Consider the following 21,540-nt stretch of genomic DNA (forward strand, 5'->3'; position numbering starts at 1 on the left):
AAAAACTATTACAAATTTCGTACTTTTTTTTTTGTAATGATCGTATAAAAATTACTAAATCAATATTCGAACATTCATAATAAAATAACAATTAACATCCACCAAAATAACTTAGAATTATTGAGGGTTTTTGTTCATATTATATTATTAAAAAAAAAAAGATAGAGAATTTTTCTTGTAAACAATCTGTAAATACTTTCTTACACAATATCACTTTAGTCACAAGAGTAAATGAAATAAATATTGAATGATAATAATTTTGATATTATTAATTTTTAATTACAAGAACTGTACATAAAAATATTATAATATATAATTAGGGATAAAATTAAAGTTACAATACAATATATTGACGATGATTATTTATTATCACTAGATTGTCATTATATATGATTTAATAAATGTCTTTAAAGATAATTTTATACCACTAGTTCTTACTAATAATAATTTTATTCATAATTATGACAAAATGAAATTTTTTGTCACTAAATAATTTTATTTAGTGGAAAAATGAATTAATATCCTCATTTGATTTTATTTTATCGTGGATGATGAGTTCTTTTTTTTGCAAATTGGAAGGTGTGGAAATGAAGTGGTGACATTTTTTTGTGCTACTCCAAATCTCGACTTTCTAACAATCGGAGTTTTGTCTTTTTGTGCTACAACAGTCGATCAAATGCATGTGGACTTAATTAATGATTCGGTAATACAAATATTTAAATATGTCCATAATTTTCTATTGCTTTTGTTTGAAGATTTTAATGATATCATGTGGCCAATGGACATATTATATTTTATGGTAGTGTTATATTAAGACAACGATCGACGACTTTGATTGTAAATAATGTGTAAATATTCTCACACTTAATAATATATTTCGAGTCAACTGCAACCTACTTTTATATGATATTGCTTATAATTATGAGTGTAATTTGTACATTTTTCCATACTAACTAAAATAAATTAAGAAGTATATTATGAATTAGCAAAGAAGGTACGGAAATTATTTAATATTACTGTTTTTAACATGTCTATCCCACGTCCTAAATTCTGTATGTGAAAAGTTTATTTTTATAAATGGGTGTACGAAAATCAAATTTGAATCTGGAACCTTAATTATGTTTTGTTTAATTTTGATCACGTGTCAAACAACCCCATTATTTAAGAATTTAAATTATTAAAAAGAAAAATAATTTATATTAATATCTTAATGAAAGATATTTCAAATAATTTAAACCAAATGTTATTTATTTTAGATCAACTTGACACCTGAAAACCCAAATTAATCCAGGCATTGACCTTCACTAAAATCATAAGCCAACTCCTATCTCATTAATTTTTATTCATTTGAAATCTTTACATTAAATTTTATATAATTTATTTTTATTCAATGCAATAATACATATATATATTTGAAAATTTTATACTTCACTCAATAGACTTTTCGACCTACAACTTTTAATCGCACATTTTTACGTCGATCAAACTAATTTGAGCGTCGAAAAGTCGTTGTCGGGAACACACCCAACGAGCTTCACATGCTTATTTCATTTTCAACGATCCAATACTCGATCTTGTTGGAGTTAGCAACTGGCCGAGAGACTTTTGAGATTGCTAAATTCGAGCTGAATTATATATATATATTTGAAAATTTTATATTTCTCTCAATAGGTTCGATCACTCTTGCATGTACAGGTTCTATATGTACACATCTTCAGACACCTCTATAAACAAGCCATGACAATATAGCTCTTTCCATTGTTGAGAGAGAGAGAGAGAGAGAGAGAGAATGGCTGACGCGGCGGTGCAATTCCTTCTGGACAACCTCCAGCAGCTACTGATCTACCACACCCATTTGATCGCCGACGCCAAAAACCAGGTGGAGAAGCTGGAAAGTAATCTCCGCGTCTTCAACGCTTTCCTCAAGGACTCCACCAAGAAGCGGCGGAAGGACGAGAGCCTGCGAGAGCTCGTCCGTCAGATACGCGACGTGGTTTACGAGGCGGAGGACATCATCGACGCCTTCGTGACCCAGGCCGCCGAGAGCAAGGCCAAGAATTACTTCCTCAGAGCTTTCGAGACGCCGGTGAAGCTCCACAGCATCGCCACACAAATCGAGAAGGTTAGCGCAACGGTTAAAGAGATATATGGCGACAAATCCAGGATTGACTTCGCCGCCCTCAATGTCGGAGATGGAGGGCCTGAGAAATCTGAGGTAACCCTTTTTCCCTTCCGACTGTTAAATTTGAGAACACTGAACTGAATTGGAGTTGACTTTATTGGAAAAATCATAATTTCAATTGTTTAATTTAGACAAGTTGATATTTTTAGTTCCGTAAGAAATGTTTTTTATAATTTAGTTATGTGATTTTAAAATTTTTATTAATTTAGTCCTTTTATTAGATTAATTTCATCAAAAAATTACATATGATTAAATATGATTCAGTTAAATTGTAATTTTAGTCCTAAAGTTTTATAATTTCAGTCATTTTCTTTGTTAATTTGATCAAAAAATTACATATGACATGCACATGCCCTTATTAAATTGTAATTCTATAAATCTTATAAGCTAATTTACTAAATTGTTAAAAATCCTATAAGTAATATGCAATTTTTTCTGATCAAAATAGCCATAAAAGAATTAAAATTGTTAAACATTTAAAATTACCAAACCAATTGAAAATTTTGATTTTCATATAGAACCCAAAATGCAGTCCTCATAAGTTATAGAACTAAAATTGCATTCCCAACATTAGATTATGTATAACCCTCCGATAAAGAAAGAAGGAATATTACTCAAGAAAAATCAAATGAAAATATTAATATTAGCATTACACATATAATAAATATTAATTAATTATAATTGTGAAATTATGATTATATAACTATTATCAACAGTTATTTTTACAAGCGAGATTAAAATATTAACAACATATAAAAATTATGCCAAGTGTTTTCGCCATAGGTAAAAGTATGGAGAATATTGATTAATTGTGATCAAAATTTAATTTTTTGTATTGATTTTGTTTGACGTAGTAGATATTATTGATTCATAACAATTAAGCCGTAGTAATTTATAATGTAAGGAATAATCTATTTTTTCTGATGATATTAAGTGATAAGAATTTTAATTTTATTATTATTATAATAAATTTTTATAGTTTTAATATTAATAATGATTGTGTAAAATTATCACTATAATAATTAATAATACAATATTGTGCATAAAATTGTCGGTGCTTATATATATTTCAGTACTAAGTTGTCATTATAATATATTAATATGTATAAATTAATTTTTCACGTATTAAATTTCTCGTAATATGTTTAATTATGCACCATAATTTTAAGTATGATTATAAAATAATCAAGTTGTTAATGAAAAATGTAAGCTAATAAATAAAAGGGTAAATTAGAACTACCTTCTCTTGATATAATTACGAATACTCTTTTATTATTTGAAAAATTATAAATACCTTTCTCAAATTAAAAATAATTGTGTAGCCCCTAAATTGTGAAGTGAATATTATTATTTTACCCCTATTGATTTATTCTAAAAAATAAAAAAATATAAAAGAAATTGATCAAGGTGGATAAAATAAATAATTTGGAGAAAATATTAATTCATAAAAATATTTTAGAAAATAATAAAAATATATATAAAAAACTATAACTTAAAATTCAAAATGGGCTCGTTGCTAGACTGACATTAAAATCAGAGGGGGTATTTATAATTTTTCAAACAATGAGATGGTATTTGTAATTATGTCAAACTTCAGAAAATGTGGTTATAATTTATCCTAGATAAAACTAACACTTATAAAATTCTTTTTCTGAATTATAATGTAATTGTTGGTAATATTTTCATATTGTGCTTCATTGACAAAGAAATAGTTTCCTAAAAAGGTATGTGACTAATTAAGGCAGTGTTAATTGGCAAAACTTTTGGTTTTATAAAAGTGATTCTTGTATAAAAGGTGAAACTTGTAATAAAATAAAAAATTGATATTGTTTGGAAAAAAGTGAAAACTAGATAAAATCAGATAATTTAGAAAATAAAGTAAAAAAATTTTAAAACATTAAATACGTCAAATTATAAATTTTATTAGTGTTAAACTTGTATTTAGATTATTATAATAAGGATAAATTAATCCAAAAAGAAGTTAAATTTTATTCACAAAAAAAGTCAAATCAGCTAGAACCACCCTTTAGATACTTTTAGCTTTTGAATTTAAAAGTGATTTTAGGGAGCGTTTGCGAAAATTTTTATTTTTAAATAAGTGATTTTTATAAAAAAAGGTTGAAAATTGTAGCAGAATACAAAATGAGTAGTAAAAAAATATAAAATAGATAAAAGCTAATTACATTGAGTAGTGTTTGGAAAACAATACTTCTAAAATAAGCTTGATTGATTAAAAACTGATTTGTCCCTACATTTTAGGATAAAACTATTTGAAAACTCTAATATCAACTTCAGATATACAATTTTGAATAAATTTAAAAGGGTAAATTTTAAATCAAAATTATTATAATGAGATAAAACAGTTTAAAAGAAGTTGAATTTATTTATAAAAATTAAAGCCAAAGCAGCTAGAAGCACCCCTCAAAGTGCTTCTAGCATTTTGTTTAAAAGTACTTTTTTTAGCAATTTTATGAACAAAAAGTTGACAACCCAAACACTTCAAAAGCATGTTTTTTAGAGACATAAGCTAAAAATACTTCTCAGAAGCTCTTGCAAACACTTCCTTTATAGAAATTCTATAAGTAAAAGTTGACATCCCTTCTATTGGATTGTCTTTCCACTTCGATTAATCACATAGTCACAAACCTAAACAAACAATAAAAGCGAAATGAAAAAATAGGAAAGAAAAAAGAAATAAAGACTCCTTTTTGCTTTGGGAATGAAAGTATGCCCCCAACACCCTTTACTAGTTCATAAAAAGTGATGGGTGTCGAATCCACCAAAAATAATTCCTACGAACACTTTTGTAGATGTGTGTGTAGGGTCGAATCCATAGAGATTGGTTTTAAATTAATTCCTTCAAAAATGAAAATAATTAGGGGGAGTTTTGATTGTGAAGAAGAATAAAACTAAAAAGCTAATAAAATTAGAAGAGATAAATATAAGAGAAGAGTATTCCAGTTAAAGACAGGATCACGATTGATCATAGATACAAAGATAACAATTATTCATGATAGATAAATTGGTTATGACCATTGGTACGACCTAACGACCTCACATTTCTTTACCTTGTGGATAGTCAAGGAACGTTCGTTGACTAAATCCCTAATCAGTAAACAAACCTTGGGAACGTTCTCAAGATTTAATTTACCGACAGCATTAAGAACTAGAAAGGCCCAATTCTAACTAATAAATTCCTACAAGAATTTATTTAAGTTAGATTGTGCATTCCTCACAACATAATCGAAAACTTCTACATAATCAATTATGTTGTGTTACCACTAATTATCGAACTAAACAAACAATTACGAATTTGGAAGTTCAATTGGTTAGGCAAATATTCTTGACAATAAATAAGATTATTTGTAATAAAAAGCACAGAGAACAACACAACTACCAATATGAATAAAAGTAGACAGCATAAATTAGATCTCACAACTCGTTGGATTTAAGCATTCACCAAGTTTTCAACCAGAATGAGAGAGCTAGCTAGGCATGCTAATGGAAGAACGCATGAAAAGCAAAGTAAGAAAATATCATAAAAACGTAGAGAAATAAAGGAGTTCAAAAGTTGTTCCTTAAAGTGAATTACATCACCCATTTATAATAGCTAGATACCTAGTTCTACTAGGATTAGAAGTAGATTTCTAGTTGAACTAAAAGACTTATAGAGATAAAATTATAATTCTAGTTAAACTCTTCCTTCATCAGAGGTAGTCCAAGCAGCTCCGTATTCTTGCCAAAAATTGAGTTTGAGTCTTGTCCGGATTTCTATTTTGGTGCTTTTCTTCATATTCCATTTCATTTGTCCTAATATTACAAAATAATATTTAATTAAGAACATTTTAGTCACAAAATAGGTCAAAATATTATATAAAATAAGCACAAAATGCGATCCTATCAAAAAGAGAACCCAAACACCTAAAAAATACTTTTTACAAGCCTCAAATTTAAAAACACTTTTCTAAATCACAAATACTCAAAAAGAGCTATGAAGTTTCAGGGGGTAAAAAGAAAGTATTAATGGAACTAAAAGTTTATCAGTAATTATTATTATTATTATTATTATTATTTGTAGAGTACATATTTATTTAAAAGATCATTAAATCAAATCCTCCCCCACCCAAAAAAAAAAAAATACCAACTTGAGCTCGAGTCAGAAAATAGAATCGAGCTCAAGCTCGTCAAAAAGGTCGAACTCGACTCGTTTATATTCCTAATAGGTGTTGATATTAAAGGTTTAGAATTACTTTGATTTCTAATTTCTATCACTCTTGCCATTAAAATTATTCACACAGGCTCCCGTGGTAAGACAAGAGAACGTGGTGGGTTTTGAAGACGAAGCAGAAAAATTAATAGGTTATCTGACTGAAGAAACTCAGCAGCTTGATGTCGTCTCCATCATTGGTATGCCCGGTCTTGGCAAGACAACATTGGCGGGAAAAATATTTCGTGATCCAGCAATCCAGTATGAATTTCCCACTCGCATATGGGTTTACGTCTCTCAAGAATTCACAAGAAAAGATATATTTCTTGCAATTCTAAGAGAGTTCACTAGGCCCGATGAGGAGATGTATCAGAAAAATGATCAGGAGTTAGCCCGACTGGTTGCGTCTTATCTAGAGAGGGGTAAGTTCTTGATTGTCATGGATGATGTGTGGACAGCTGAGGATTGGGATAAACTCCAAATTGCTTTGCCCAAGAGCAATAAGATGGGTAAAGTCTTGATTACTAGCCGTCATGTTGAAGTTGGTCAGTATGCTAATAAAAATAGGCATCCCCACAAGCTGCGTTTCTTGACTGAGGAGGAGAGTTGGTTGCTGCTCCGGTTGGAGGTTTTCGGTAAGCCTGAGTGCCCTCCTGAGTTGGAAGTTCTGGGAAAACTAATTACAGAGCAGTGTGACCGATTGCCACTTGCAATTGTGGTCATAGGAGGCATTCTTCTCAAAAAATATTCAGCATCAGATGATATGACTGCAACAAAAAATGCATGGACAAAAGTATCTACAAGTGTGAGTACATATCTTAATGAGGACCCTGCGAGACGCATGGAAAATATTATAGCATTGAGTTATGATAAATTGCCTTATCACCTAAGAGCATGCTTTCTCTATTTGGGGATGTTCCCAGAAGACTATGAGATCCCAGTTTGGAAATTAATTCGCATGTGGATTGCCGAGGGATTCATACAAGAAAAATCTGGTATCAGCTTGGAAGAAACGGCAGAAAACTATTTAGAGGATCTGATCAATAGAAATTTGGTAAGAGTTGATTAGAGGAGACCTGATGGTAGAGTTAAAACATGCCGCATTCATGACATGCTTCGCGACTTTTGCAGAAATGAAGCTGGAAGCGAAAGGGAAAATTTTCTCCAAGAAATTAAAAGGTCTAGTAATGGATTTGAACCTTCAATCAGTCAAGTACAAAAGTTTCGTCGTCTTTGTATTCATTCCAACATCCTACACTTTTTCTCTTCGAAACCTTTTGGTCCTCGTGCCCGGTCCTTTGTTTGTTTCTGCAAGGAAGAAGTTGGCTTGCCATCAGAATACACTTCAGCCATCCCCACAGCTTTCAAAATGCTTAGAGTTCTAGAAGTCCAGCCCATCAAATTTACAAAAATTCCTAGTGACATATACCAGCTGATTCATTTGAGGTATCTCACCATATCCTTCAGTTTAGCAGTTCTTCCTCCAGCCTTCTCCAAGCTTTGGAACATGCAAACTCTTGTGGTTGAGACCACATCTCGTACCTTGGAAATCAAAGCTGATATTTGGAAGATGATTCAATTAAGGCATTTAAAAACAAATGCCAGCACTACTTTGCCGAAGGTGAAAAGTAGTAAAGAAGGTGAAAAGCTTCGCACACTTGGTACAATTTCACCACAAAGTTGCACAGATGAAGTGTTTGAAAGGGCTCGCAATTTGAAGAAATTGGGCATTCGTGGGCGACTAGCCTTGCTTATAGACGGCAAGAGTGGATCATTTGATAGTCTGGGGAAATTGGAAAATCTTGAAAAGTTAAAGCTACATGTAGTTATTCCTTGAGTCCCTTGTTGAATGCTAATTGTGTCCCATTTTGAGAAATATATCCTTACTTCCAGTATCAATATGATCAAGGACGTTTGGCATGTTAATAAGTTAAGGTATTCTTTATTATTAAGAGGAAAATACCATTTTTCATCTCGTAATTTAAGGTCTTTACACTTTTGATCGCATCAGCTACAAAATTTTCATTTTTGGTTCTATAACTATTTCAAAAAATTGGCACTTTCAGTCTCATGATATCTTTCTATTAGATATTTAACCGAATAGACCATGTAGCCGTCAAGTGCATGAAACAAACTCCCACACACTTGGACACTTTGTTTTGATAAGAACTAACGACTATTAAATATCTGTGCAGGCACATCACAGATCTTCGTGCTTGAATAATGCTGGGCGCAGTTCATTCTGTTCCTTTCGCAGAACTCCCTGAATATTGCACTTTAATTTTTTGAATGAATAATTATTTCGTGTGTTTCCCGCGACTTGTTTGTTACCTGATTAAACTTGTATGTTTTGAGACTATGAAATAAGCTGTTGTATTTTGACTATATACTCATTTCAAATTTAATAACATTCAGTGACTACTGTTGATTAATTAGAATTATCAACAAACTTGAAACTTATATATCTTTGGAGATCTCAGTAAAGACAATATGTGATCTCACTTCTGATCTCACTTAATCGGCTAACAGGACATCCTTTAGTGTCTGCAACAAATCACTTCACATTTTAAACATTCTTATTTGCTTTTATTTTTAATATTGCATATTGCAACTTTTATTCTATAGAGTATATATTTATGGCATATATATAGTCAACAAAATAATATATAATTGATGCTAATCAACTATTTACAAAAATATATATTTGATTTTCTTTGTTAATTGCAGTGACTATTTGGATTCATATTTATAATTTCTTGAATATATGTTTTTTTTTCTTATTTTGTAAATATAATATCACAACAATCTTATTTTTGTTGAACGATAATAATTTATTATTAAATAATTAAGCATCTTCTCTACTTCAGAAAAACCAAATAGCAGATAATATTCTTTAGAATTATTTATGAATAAAATATCATCATTCACTATTGTGGCTAAATAAATGTTAAATTAATGTAATATTCACTACAAAAGAATAATTTTATGAAACGGGCTTTTGGGTCGGATTTTAATTTGGAACAAATACACACGGTTTTTTTAAATGAGTTCGTAACGGGCAACTATCTGCTCCTTGTGGTTAGTGTTACAAAAACTTGCAACGGAATTCGTTACAATTTGGAACATACTTGGAATGGGTTTTTGCACTCGTTACAAATTCTATTCGATGTACAAATATTTGTGAAATTAAATTTGAGGGTGACGGAATTTGAGACAATTTTATGTTTATATGTTATTATTTTTTGTTACAATACCCATTACAAGTTTTACTATTTTTAAAGTTTACTTTTACTTATTTTTTATCAATTGAACTATTTTAATTTTAAATTAATTCATTTCTAAATTTTATTCGATAATTATAATATTATTATAACAAATTATATCAATTTTGATTTATAACATTTTAAAATTGTATAAATTCAAATGATAGATAAATTGAACTGCAATAAAATATTAAAAACACAATTAAAAATAATTTATATTAATTTAAAAATAGTATGAAAATACAAATTTAAGAAAAAAAATAAAAAAAAACCTAATCTAAACCTTCCTCTTTGTCCTGCTCCTCGTCATTTCCCAGCAAAGATTTTGAAAAATCTAAACATCTCATCGTCTGTAAAGTCCCACTAGTGCTTAAGTTGAGAAAGAAATATAAAAAATTATTAAAATCAGTAATCACCATCAGAATTTTCACTTCTGGCCAGAAAAAAAATTATGTCATAATATTATTTTTCCTTATAACATATTATTATTTAGAGTAAATTACATCCATCCCTTCTGAAATTTGTCATAATTATATGTAAAAAATTCTGAAAATTTCATAAAATTACAGAAAAATGAGAAGAAAAACAAACACTACTCAGAATTTTCAAAAAAATGCAGAAAAATGAAATCAAAATTCTGGATCTTTTTGAGAAAAAATACAACAATGTACTTTCACAATCATACTCATCTCTATCATAATTTTCATATAATTTTTGGAAAAAAGAACAGCGTTAATTTCAATTATATTGTTCTTATATAGTATAATGATATGTTTTTCAGAACATTAAATCGTTGAAATAAAAATTTATTTTCAAAATAGTTTCATTAAAAATAATTAATTATTTTAAAGTTCTCTTTGCAACGTCTTTGTAATGGCAATGAACAAAACGACGTCGTATCCACAATTTGGAACGGACTTTTACATGGCTATATTTTTGTAATTCCTTTTCTAACGACTTTTTAAAATACTGTAACTCTCATTGTAACGGGTTTTGGAATGGCCATGGCCGTTCCAAAAGTTATATATGTAAGCGTTGCTTGGCTGATTTTTCCCCTTATCCTCCTTCTCACTTTCTCTTCTCTCCCTCTCCCTCTCCCTCTCATCCCACCACCAACCATTCCTCTCTCTCTCTCTCTCTATCGCTCTCCGCCTCCGCCTCTTTCTGCCTCCGCTCGGCTCCACCTCCGCCGTCGCCACATTTAGGAGGTGCTCTGTTTTTTTGTATTATTTTTTTTTATTTTCTAAAATGTATATATAGATTATGTTTAATTGTGCATTTTGTTAAATTGCATTTTTTGTTATTTTAAAATTATGTTGTTAATTTTCTGACATGTATTGATTATATTTTTTTTTTAGTTAAAATTATGTTGAGGTTTGAAAATTATGATGATGATGCTTTGAAATTTTTGAAATTTTTTTGAGAATTTCTGTAATTTTAAAAAACATTGAGCAATTTTTCATAATTTCTTAAATTTCTTTAATTTTATGTAATTTTTTTTAAAAAAAAAAATTCAGAAGTTTTTCATAATTTCTGTAATTTTAAAAATAAATTCAGAAACTTTCCATGATATATGAATTTTTTTTAGTTTTTGTAATTTTCTGCAATTTTCTGTAATTTTCTGCATTTTTCTATAATTTTCTAAAATTCGTATGTAATTATATTAAATATGCATGTATTTTTTCTGAATTTTAAAAAAATAAAAATATAGCATAATAATTGGTCTATAAAAAAGACCTTAATACGAGTTTTAATAAAATTATTAGAAAATTATGGACTACAATACAAGTTTTGGAGAAATTATACACCTAAATGAAATTTTTAAAAAATTAGAGGACCTTAATGTAATTTAGAAAAATAGGAATTTTCTTAAAATTATTTGAAAATTATGGACTGCCATGTAAGTTTTAGAAAAATTATGCATCTAAATAAAATTTTTAGAAAATTAGAGGACTTTAATGTAATTTAGGAAAATAGGACTTTTAATAAAATTATTAGAAAATTATTGACTACAATGCAATTTTTAGGAAACTTATGCACCTAAATGAAATTTTTTAAAAATTAGAAGACTTTATTAATTTTAGAAAAATAGGAATTTTATAAAATTTACAAGAAAATATCTTTTTATCAATAATTAACATTATGTGTAATGACTATTAACATTAATATCTTCTAACATTAATGTTAAAAGTGGTGGGCCACAACCATGACCACGCCCTCGACCATGCAGTATAGACGGCGTACCAGTAGACATTATCTAAACAAATTATTGTAGAAGTGTTAGTTGAAATTTGTTGATTATTGATATTAATATGTAAATAAAAAATAATATATTAAGTTTTTGTGATTATTATGTAAAAATATTAGTATTGAGCAAATTGGTCTAAGTGTTTTATTATTGACAATATTATGTAAATATTTATTAATTGAAATATTGTTTCAATTTTTGTGATTATTTAAGTTTATTATATAAAAATATTAATAGTGGTGAAATTGGTCAAAAAAATTTTAATAATGTGATTATTATGTAAAAATTTATTAGTTGGAACATTGTTCAAATCTTTATGATTATTTACCTTATTATGTAAAAATGTTAATATTGGAGAAATTGGTCAAAAATTTCTTGTTAATGTGATTATTATATACAAAATTATTAATTGGCTACAGAAAAATTTTCATAAATTTCATTTTTTCTTTGTCCGACTGGGAAAAAAGTCCCTATGACCTCAAAAATATTTCAAAAAAAAAAAATTCATTGATTTCATATTGGGATTACATCAAAACCTCTCAACATTTCCTTCTTAAACAAAATGAGAAAAATACCATGTTTTTCTATTTCCTTTTTGGCACCAAAATTTCTCCAGAAAAAAATCTAAATTGGTTCGTCAGATGGTGGTATTATTTTGGTTCGGAACTACAAATTCTTTCAAAATCGGTCCAAGAAGCATTCAAATTCTTTACAGAAAATCTCAAAATCAGTATGATTCCAGGGCAACATCTTCCCAATTTACTCAAATTCTATATCCAATTTAATTTGACCTGGATTCTGAAAATCGAACCTCTGTTCAAACCCATCCAGGTTGACAAAGACACGGTCATATTCTCCCTGGGGAAGAAATGTTGTGTAAAATGGTGGGACAAAATGAATATAGAAATTTTTGAACAAACAGCAATTTTGGAGTGGTTCAAACAAAATCCCACAATGTGCAAGACATCAACAATTCTTGGCAAAGAGATCAATTCGGAGCAAGAACAATTTCTATTGAAGAAAAACAATTTATTAGCAAGAATTGCCAAAGCAACAACTACAGAAGAAATGCAAAAAATTCTTGAAGAAATACAAAGTGACAGAGAAGACTCTCCATCTCCAATTCATCTTGGAGACGAGAATGAAGATGATTGTTTTGGTATTTTTAGTCCAATTCCATAAAGTTTAGTTTGATGTAACAAATTTCATTGTTGTAATAAATTCCATACAAATTGAAGATGATGTAGTAATAATGTAAAAGAAAAATAAAAAATCAATAGATCAAAAATTCGAAAATTCATTTCAGCTTTTGCAGACCACTTGCTGTATTATGGAGGTTTGATGGACAACCATAATCAGCAAATAATTCAAGTGTATGATGAAGATCAACCATTTCTATAAATAGAGGCATTTGTAGGAGAGAAAAACACAACTTATTTGAGAGCTTTTCTCACACACACTATCTAGCATTTGCTTCTTCCAAGTTCTTTCTCTTGTTCTTCATCTTCTTCAAAGTTCTTTCTCATTCCTCTTGTATTTCATCACTTCTTCTTTCATATTACAGAAATAGAATGTCTTGAATAATCATTATCTTTGTACATCTAATAGTTCTGTAAAATCTTTGTATACAAATTTTCAGATATTCAAGTAAGTTTTCTTTCACTCATAATTGTCTTTAATTTCTGTTCCATAAAATATCCTTGTTATAATTTCTATAATCTTTATATAAACATTGCTTTATATAATTTATTGTCATATTCATTCTTCTAGATCTTTATATTTCCTTACATGGTTTCAAATATGGTTGTTATATTCAAATTATTTTTGGTTTGTGATATATATATATATATATATATAATAGAAGTATCGAAATCCAAAGGAATACCCCAATAAGGGTATGAATATTTATTCACAATAAGAATAAATGCTCAAGAGATTCTCACTATTATATACTTAAAGCCAAATACCATAAAATCTCCCCGTGTTTTCAAAATTCAACCAAAAACTCCTTTTGTTTTAAATTAGGCTAAAAACCCCTCTGCTGGGGATAATAATTTAGATTAGGATTTTTTTCGGTATTTTGTAAAAATACAATGTTTTGATAATATTTTAATTTTTGTAATTGAATTATTATTATTTTTGTTATATTATGTGTATTTTATATAAATTTATTTACTTAATTTTACAAAACTAAATTTTAAAATATATTAAATAAAATAAATTTTAAAATATATTAAAAAATAATGAATTTTGTAACTGTATTTGTAACGGCTTTTGTAATACACGAATAAAATGTATAAGTGTCGGACCGTTACAAAAAATGTGCCAAAAATAGTAACAAATTAAAACCCAGGCCGTTCCAAAAATAGTTACAAAATAAGTGAAAAAAACCAATGTGACGCCCCAAAGATTATAATACCTAATTGGGGGATTAATTGATAAATTTTTATGAAATTTAGTTAATTAGTACATAAATTATGGGCCATAATTAGAATATAATCAAATTTGGACGGGTTAAATTGGAGCTCGTTATAATATTTGAGAGCGAATTATATTAATTAAGAAATTAAGAAGGACGTAATGGGTATTTTAAAAAAAGTTTAATTAAATCAATAAAATAATAATAATATTATATATATATGGAAATAATATATATACATTAAGTAAGTAATATAATATATATACATATATATATATATATAAAAGTAGAGAGAGAGAGAATTGAGAGTGGAGGTGGCGCCACAACACCCACCGCCTCACTCTCTTTTTCTTTTGTTTCCTTTCCCTTTATATATACACACATTGCACAAAATACACACACACAATTATATTTTTGGTGAAAGGAAAAAGCGGAAAAAAACAGAGGTACGAGAATTCCAATTTTAATTTTTATTTAATTATATAATTATAATATTTAATTAGTCCATTTATTAAATATTGTTTATATTAAGCGATGTACCATTTAACCGAAATATTTTACGAGTTTGGCTATTTAAAATAATGTCAAATTAAATATCGAATTGGATATAAAAATGATATCATTGGTCAATTAGATTATTAAATTTATTAAATTTGAATATTGCTATAGCTAATTTATACAATTCCATCGGAATGATTAACCAAATATGTAATTCTATGTATTATTGTTTAATTAAATTGGATAGTAGCGAGAAATTGATAAAAAATTCATAAAAGTATTCCGAAAATTATATTTAATAAATGGTATGTTAATAAAGAGGAAAAACGAAGATTTGTCTTTCGATAGAAATGGAATATTAAAGAATTATTAGAAATTGTACGAATAATATTTAATATTATATTTAAAAAAAATTACGATATTCTCGATATAATTGTGTGTGGTATAACTCATTATAGGATACAGGGCTAAAGTGAAAAGATCGAACCATTACCTATTGGATCGATAAAAACATTGTAAGGTCGAGGTAAGTAAATAATTAGTATTATCTATATATGTCATCTTTATTTGTGGTTTTACTGTTATCTGAATTTGTGGTTCATGCTGACATTGATTTGTCTAAAAGTATATGAGTGATGGATGATTTGGTTTGATTGACGGTATTGTGTACGTAGAATGAGGAAACGCGTTGAAATATTATGTTTGTTGTTTGATATGTTGTGGATATCTGAAAATGAGAATATGTTAGTATATTATTTTACGTTACTAGTTGCTTACAAGAATGGTGATATGTGGAAATGAGGGAGTGGTGGAAATTGAATATAATTGTGGTGTGAATACCCCTTGATGTGTTGAAAGCCTATAAGGCGAAAATATGAAAAGAAAGTGCTATGTGCGAAATGAAATAGCTATGTGCGAAATGAGATTGATGAGCCGGCTGTCAAGTGGGTTCACTTAAATTTATATAACGGTGAGATTGAGTTGGCGGAAAAAACACAATATCACCTTCTAGTAAGCAAACTAGGGAAAAATGGAGTTTGGTTGGTTGTCTTATTATGAGATAGTCATGTGGTATAATAAAGCTGATTATGTTGGAATTAAATTGATTGTATTTCATGCGTGTTGCCTGTTCATCTTGTTTGGGTTGTGTTTGATATACATATATAGATAGGGCTGGTTATTTACTTACTGAGTGGCAGGCTCATCCCTCTACTGACATTTTCTTTCAGGAGTAGACTTTGAGGTGTCTGACTGTTGAAGACTAGGTCTACGCGTTATACTCAGGCAGGTCGGGCCAGTATGCAGTTTTCTCCTCTTTGTCAGTTAGAGTACAAATCACATTTTGTCTGTACAGAGAGAATATATGTGTACGGATTACCTGTGACGAATTACTTTGTGATGTGTGATATGTATATATATATAATATTGTGGGTTGATAATAACTATTATGACCTGTTGGGATTACGTATGCAAATTAATTCGATGGTTATGTGCAAATGTATATATATGAATATAGGGATTACTATAAGTATGACGTTTATGATAGATATAGCCCTTGTAGCGAAGGGGGTGCTACAACCAATTTACAAATGTTGTGCCAAAAATAGATACAAATATAATACAAAACAGTTATAAAGAGTATTACAAAAATCATTCCAAAAATCTTATAAAACCAAACCTAAATGTATTAAAAAGGCGTTACAATATTTATTTCAAATCCAACCTAACCGTTACAAAATCCGTTCTAAATTAATTTTTTTCTTGTTACTAGTTTTGTAACGGTCTCGTTTAGCTGCGGTAGGCCTAACCGTTACAAAAAGAAAAAGCGTTACAAATTTAAAAAAAAAATATCTTTATCATTAGTAATTAACTAAATAAGTTAGTTTTATTAACTAATCGTTCTTAGTAAAAGTATGATCAATGTGGAGTCATAAAAAATATAATAGACAGCAGATCAAGTCTACCTTTTTAGTTATCTGCCTAGGGAAAATAATAGTATAACTTTTTCTTTTATTTATAACAGTATAATTTAAAATAAGATATTAATATTTTTTATTATTGAATAAATTATATATAAAATAATAAATTAAGATTAAATTTATAAGAACATAATAATAAAATAATGATGTAATATTAGAGAAAAAAAGCTGCAAAACACACCAAAAAAGTAAAAAGAAAAAAAGAAGAAGAAGAAGTAATAATAAAGTATAGATAAATTATTTAGTCGTTAGCTTTCTAACAGTAATAAATAATATTAATTTAAAAGCATAGTAATTTATAGTATAAAAAATAATTAATTTTTTTTCGCAGCGATTTCAAGAAACAACTGCAATGTTAAGTTTCTTGTGCTCGGGTCCAACTTTAGTCGTCTTTGGTCAATTATTACACATTAATACAATGTAAGTAAATTTATTTAATATTCAACACAGATTAAGAATAATATTAGCTTAATCACATAATTTAATGTAGCAAGAATTTGATTAGTTGTGTGTGAATCTTTTGACTTTCTCTTTCACACTTTACCTAACCAATATCTATAAATTTCAAAGGAACTGCCCATATATATATACACAAATTATTTCGGAATTTCTTTTAGCATTTAACTATATTTGTCGTTGAATTATTTCGTATGAGATATTTGAGTTTCGTTATTTTTTTGGGTGGCATCTAGTTGGGTGTATGTTGGGGGCGGCCGTGGTGGAGCAGGGCGATGGGTGGATGGGTTGGAGGGCTAGGGGATTATCTTTTTTTTGTAAAATTTATACTAATTATATAATAATTTTATTTTAGAATTAATATGTATATATTTATATCAATTAGGAATTCTAATGTACGAAAATACCACATAGAACACATGGTTTGAGTTGGCGGACACTTAAGCAATTAAATGATGCATTCAAAAACCCTAAAATTGATAACTATCAAAAGTAGTGCATTGATTAAAATTGAATAAGGACAGAGTTAATGGACTAAAAAACGCTATTTCCCCTTACAGTGATAACTTAGATGTTTTACATTTTGAACTGACAAAAAATTATCTTATGTACACTTATAGGGATAACATAAATAAGAATCACTAATGATAATATTTGATGATGTCTATAATTGCATGCATGGTGTTATATATACTGTTATGGATCAAGTCGAACAGATTCATTTGACATTTCCTCTTTTCAATCAAAAGTGAATTCGACAATAAAATGTAAAATGAAATAGTTGGTACAATGACAATATCACTTTTTTTACACTCATTCACCCGACACGCGCAGACAACAGTGAAGACAAACACGAGACCTCCCATAAGATTTATTGAGGTGCTGCGGGACAATATCATGTTTGAGTCCTAGCGGCTAGGAACTACCAACCTGATACCTTTTTCCATTTAAATAAAGTTGAAGAATCTCATTTCCATTGTCATGTTGTTCCTCCACTATTTGCTTTGCCAAATGAATGACAGGAACTCCCAAAACATCGAAATGAATGGAGTGGAGTGTGGGTATATCTCCAAGAATTGCAGGGATCTCCTCCAACTCCAGCATGAAATTTAGTAAGAGGGTCTCAAGATTAGGAAAGTGGATATTTTCAGCCCTCCATCTCTTCAGGTGAATGCTAGAAAATCTCAAGAATTTGAGTCGAGGAAAGTATCCTTCAACTTGATTCCATTCGTGCTCCTCGAAGTAATTATCTATCACTTCAAGCTTTTCAAGATTAGGCAATAAGGAACCAACAGTCATCATCTTTTCCCAAGGAATACAACAATGCTTCAAGCTCAGCTTCTTAAGTGAAGTCGGGAAGGCGAGATTCTCCAATGGAAGAAACTTAGCTTTGATAAAAAGTGATTCGAGTTTTTGTAGACGGACAAGATTGTAGAGACAATAGTGCATCCATTCTATTTCATTCTCTTTATCATAATCAATATGTAGTTTCTTCATATTTGGTATTCTTCTTCGGACATCCTCCGTACACCTGAAATTTCTCACACCAGAAAGCGTATGTAGGTTTTCCATAACAACAAAATCTTGAGTAGCCGCTTCCTTAGGCAAAACAAAATGAGCTGAACCAAGAAAATGCCTAAGCTGTGGCATATCCCACATTACATATGGTAGAGTTGTTTTCGTCAAAATGGAATTAGAGAAAAATTTAAAAGTCTGTTGATTCCAAAGTAAAGGTATTGTAGATGGAGACCAAAAATCCCAATCAGGTACATTCTTGATCTCAAGATACCGCAAGCTAGTAGGGTGCAACATTGCTTCTTCATACTCCCATCTTCTCACTGTCACCCTCACCACTCTCGCTTTATTAAGACCTTGATACTTATTTTTGCAGGTGTTACAGACCAAAACACTTGCAAGAGATGTCAATTGTGAGAAATCATGCACTTCATCTAGCTCTATCCTTTGGAGTGAGGTCCCAAAGTAACAACATATGAAGCATTTGTTCAACTTTATACCCTGAGCATGAACACGTTGCACTTTTGGGGCATAAATGAAATGTTCTTTTTCATATTCTCTCAAACATAAATCTCTCAGAAGATCATGGATTCCACATTCTTTTAATTTCCCATCAAGCCCAAATTTAAGACTAAAAAATAGATTTCTATCAATAAGGTCTCTTAAGTATTTCTCTGCTACCTCTTCCAAGCTTTTACCTCTTATTGGTTTTAGAAATCCTTCAGCAATCCATAATCTGGTTAGTTTGGAAACACGAATCTCAGAATCTTCAGGAAAAACACCCATATAGAGAACTTTCCCCTACTTCAACCTGCCATACATATGTATGTTAGTAGAATAGATGAGTTTATTTTATAAATTATAATTTCACATTTTTTAGATAAAGAAACATAAGGGTGCATAATAACAAAAATGCACGTAAATACACACTAATATCTAATTTTGTTACCATTTTATTAGTGGATGAGAAAGTGAATGCATAAGCTTTCTATAAACGAAATGTTATATGTAAATTGAAGAACAAATAAATAATTACCAAGAAAATAATTAAATTTTAGAATAAAAAGTAATAAGATAAGGATTACTTCAGTACTCGAAATTAGTAAATCATAATAGCAACGGATTTCTAATCTTAATATGATTTGGATATATAAACCTAGCTTGCATTACGTGGAGTATTTGGTTCAAATATGTATTCCAAGCCTCTACACTCCATACATCATCCATAACTATCAAATATCTTTCCCCGAATAAACTTTGGTACAATCGTTGTCCTAATTCGGCCTCAGTTTGATTACTCTCTTGCTTTTTTCCATTATGAAGAAGGGATGAAAGAATTTCCCGTAAACTATATTCTTGAGATATTGTGAGCCAAATTCGTTTGGGAAAGTAGTGCACAGTATATGGATGATCAAAAATATTTTGAGCTAAAGTAGTCTTACCAATCCCTCCCATCCCTACAATGGGGAGGATCTGGAGCTCAGGTTCACCTCTGGTGAGCTTATCCACGATTCGTTCCAAGTGTTCATCAAATCCCACCATAGTAGTCTTCTTGCCACTCGCTTTTGGTGATTTGACAGGCACAGACACTATGCACTGCTCTTCTTGGGCGTCGACTGCCCATTCTTCTTTCACCATCTTCGTCAACTCTTTTGTGAGGGAATCCAACTTTCCAGTGACTTTGTCTATATCTTGAGAGAAAGATGAGAGGGCTGCCATACAATGACTTTCTTCCTCAGATCTAAAACGAAGCTGATCCACTACATGGCGGTCAACAACTTCTTCTGCTTCTGCAGCAGCATTAGCGATTTGCCTCCCCAGAACTCCAATTTCTTCACTTATGCTTTGGGAATGAGCTTCAAGAAAGTCTAGCAAGAACTGAACAGTCTCTTGCAGGCTCTTAATTTGATTTGTGTCGACATGAAGCCGACGGAGACGAGCAGGAAGCTGGAGATTGTCAAGGACATGTGAGAGGGAACGCAAAGTTGCATAAGCTGCCACTGCCATCTCTCTGATGATGCTTTTGATTTTGAGTTTGTTGAATGGGAAAAAAGAGAAGCAACAGAATGTGAAATGGTTAATGTTTGTGCAAGAAAAACAACTTGTTGCTGCTCCTTAAATCGGAATCCGGGTAGGTGGGCTGGATCAAGAATTAAAGATTAATTATCACACATTAATACAATGTAAGTAAATTTATTTAATATTCAACACAGCTTAAGTGCTCCGGAAAGTTAAGCAATTACTACTATTTTTTATTTTCAATGTCTATTTTTTGTTTCAAGGTTTTAATGATATCATGTGGCCAATGGACATATTATATTTCTGCTCGTGTTATATTATAATAATGATTGGCGACTTTGCTTGTAAGTAATGTCTAAATACTCTGCAACGTGCTTTCATGTGATATCGCTTATAATTATGAATGTAATGTATACATTTTTTTCATATTAATGTATTCTAAAATTCAACTAAAATAGATGATAGTATATATGAAGTTTTTCATATTAATGTATAGATGAAGTATATATGAAGTTGGTATGCGCACATAAGAATTTCAAAGATATTATGAATTAGTAAAAAAGGCACTCGCTAGATGATAGTGCTGTAAAAAATAATTTATTATATCATGACAATTCTAATTTCAGAACTACTAGAAAGGGAAATTATTTAGTATTACTATTCTTAATTAACACATCTATCTCACATACAAATGCTGTATGTGAAAACTTTATTTTTATAAATGGGTGCGCGAAAATCAAATTTGAATCTAAAA

At 29.6% G+C, this 21,540-nt stretch overlaps 2 protein-coding genes across 2 annotated transcripts; one reads left to right on the plus strand and one right to left on the minus strand.

Annotated features, from left to right (window-relative positions):
• LOC105157412 (putative disease resistance protein At1g50180) lies at positions 1,659–8,197 on the plus strand. The gene is made up of 2 exons (XM_020692927.1): positions 1,659–2,215; positions 6,481–8,197. The coding sequence occupies exons 1-2, from the start codon at positions 1,790–1,792 to the stop codon at positions 7,456–7,458; spliced, it is 1,404 nt and encodes a 467-aa protein (XP_020548586.1). The 5' UTR covers positions 1,659–1,789; the 3' UTR covers positions 7,459–8,197.
• Positions 18,242–20,892, minus strand: LOC105157413. The gene is made up of 2 exons (XM_020692928.1): positions 20,210–20,892; positions 18,242–18,783 (listed from the first exon to the last, which is right to left on the minus strand). Exons 1-2 carry the CDS (start codon positions 20,772–20,774, stop codon positions 18,746–18,748), a joined length of 603 nt encoding a protein of 200 aa, XP_020548587.1. The 5' UTR covers positions 20,775–20,892; the 3' UTR covers positions 18,242–18,745.

This window comes from Sesamum indicum, linkage group LG3 (genome assembly GCF_000512975.1).
Source record: "Sesamum indicum cultivar Zhongzhi No. 13 linkage group LG3, S_indicum_v1.0, whole genome shotgun sequence".
Classification (NCBI taxonomy): Eukaryota; Viridiplantae; Streptophyta; class Magnoliopsida; order Lamiales; family Pedaliaceae; genus Sesamum; species Sesamum indicum.

Coding starts and splice junctions, on each gene's coding strand:
- LOC105157412 (XM_020692927.1), top strand. CDS start 1,790: ATGGCTGACGCGGCGGTGCAATTCCTTCTGGACAACCTCCAGCAGCTA. Junction 2,216..6,480: donor GAGGGCCTGAGAAATCTGAG/GTAACCCTTTTT, acceptor TTATTCACACAG/GCTCCCGTGGTAAGACAAGA.
- LOC105157413 (XM_020692928.1), bottom strand. CDS start 20,774: ATGGCAGTGGCAGCTTATGCAACTTTGCGTTCCCTCTCACATGTCCTT. Junction 18,784..20,209: donor TGTAGGGATGGGAGGGATTG/GTAAGACTACTT, acceptor GAGAAATTTCAG/GTGTACGGAGGATGTCCGAA.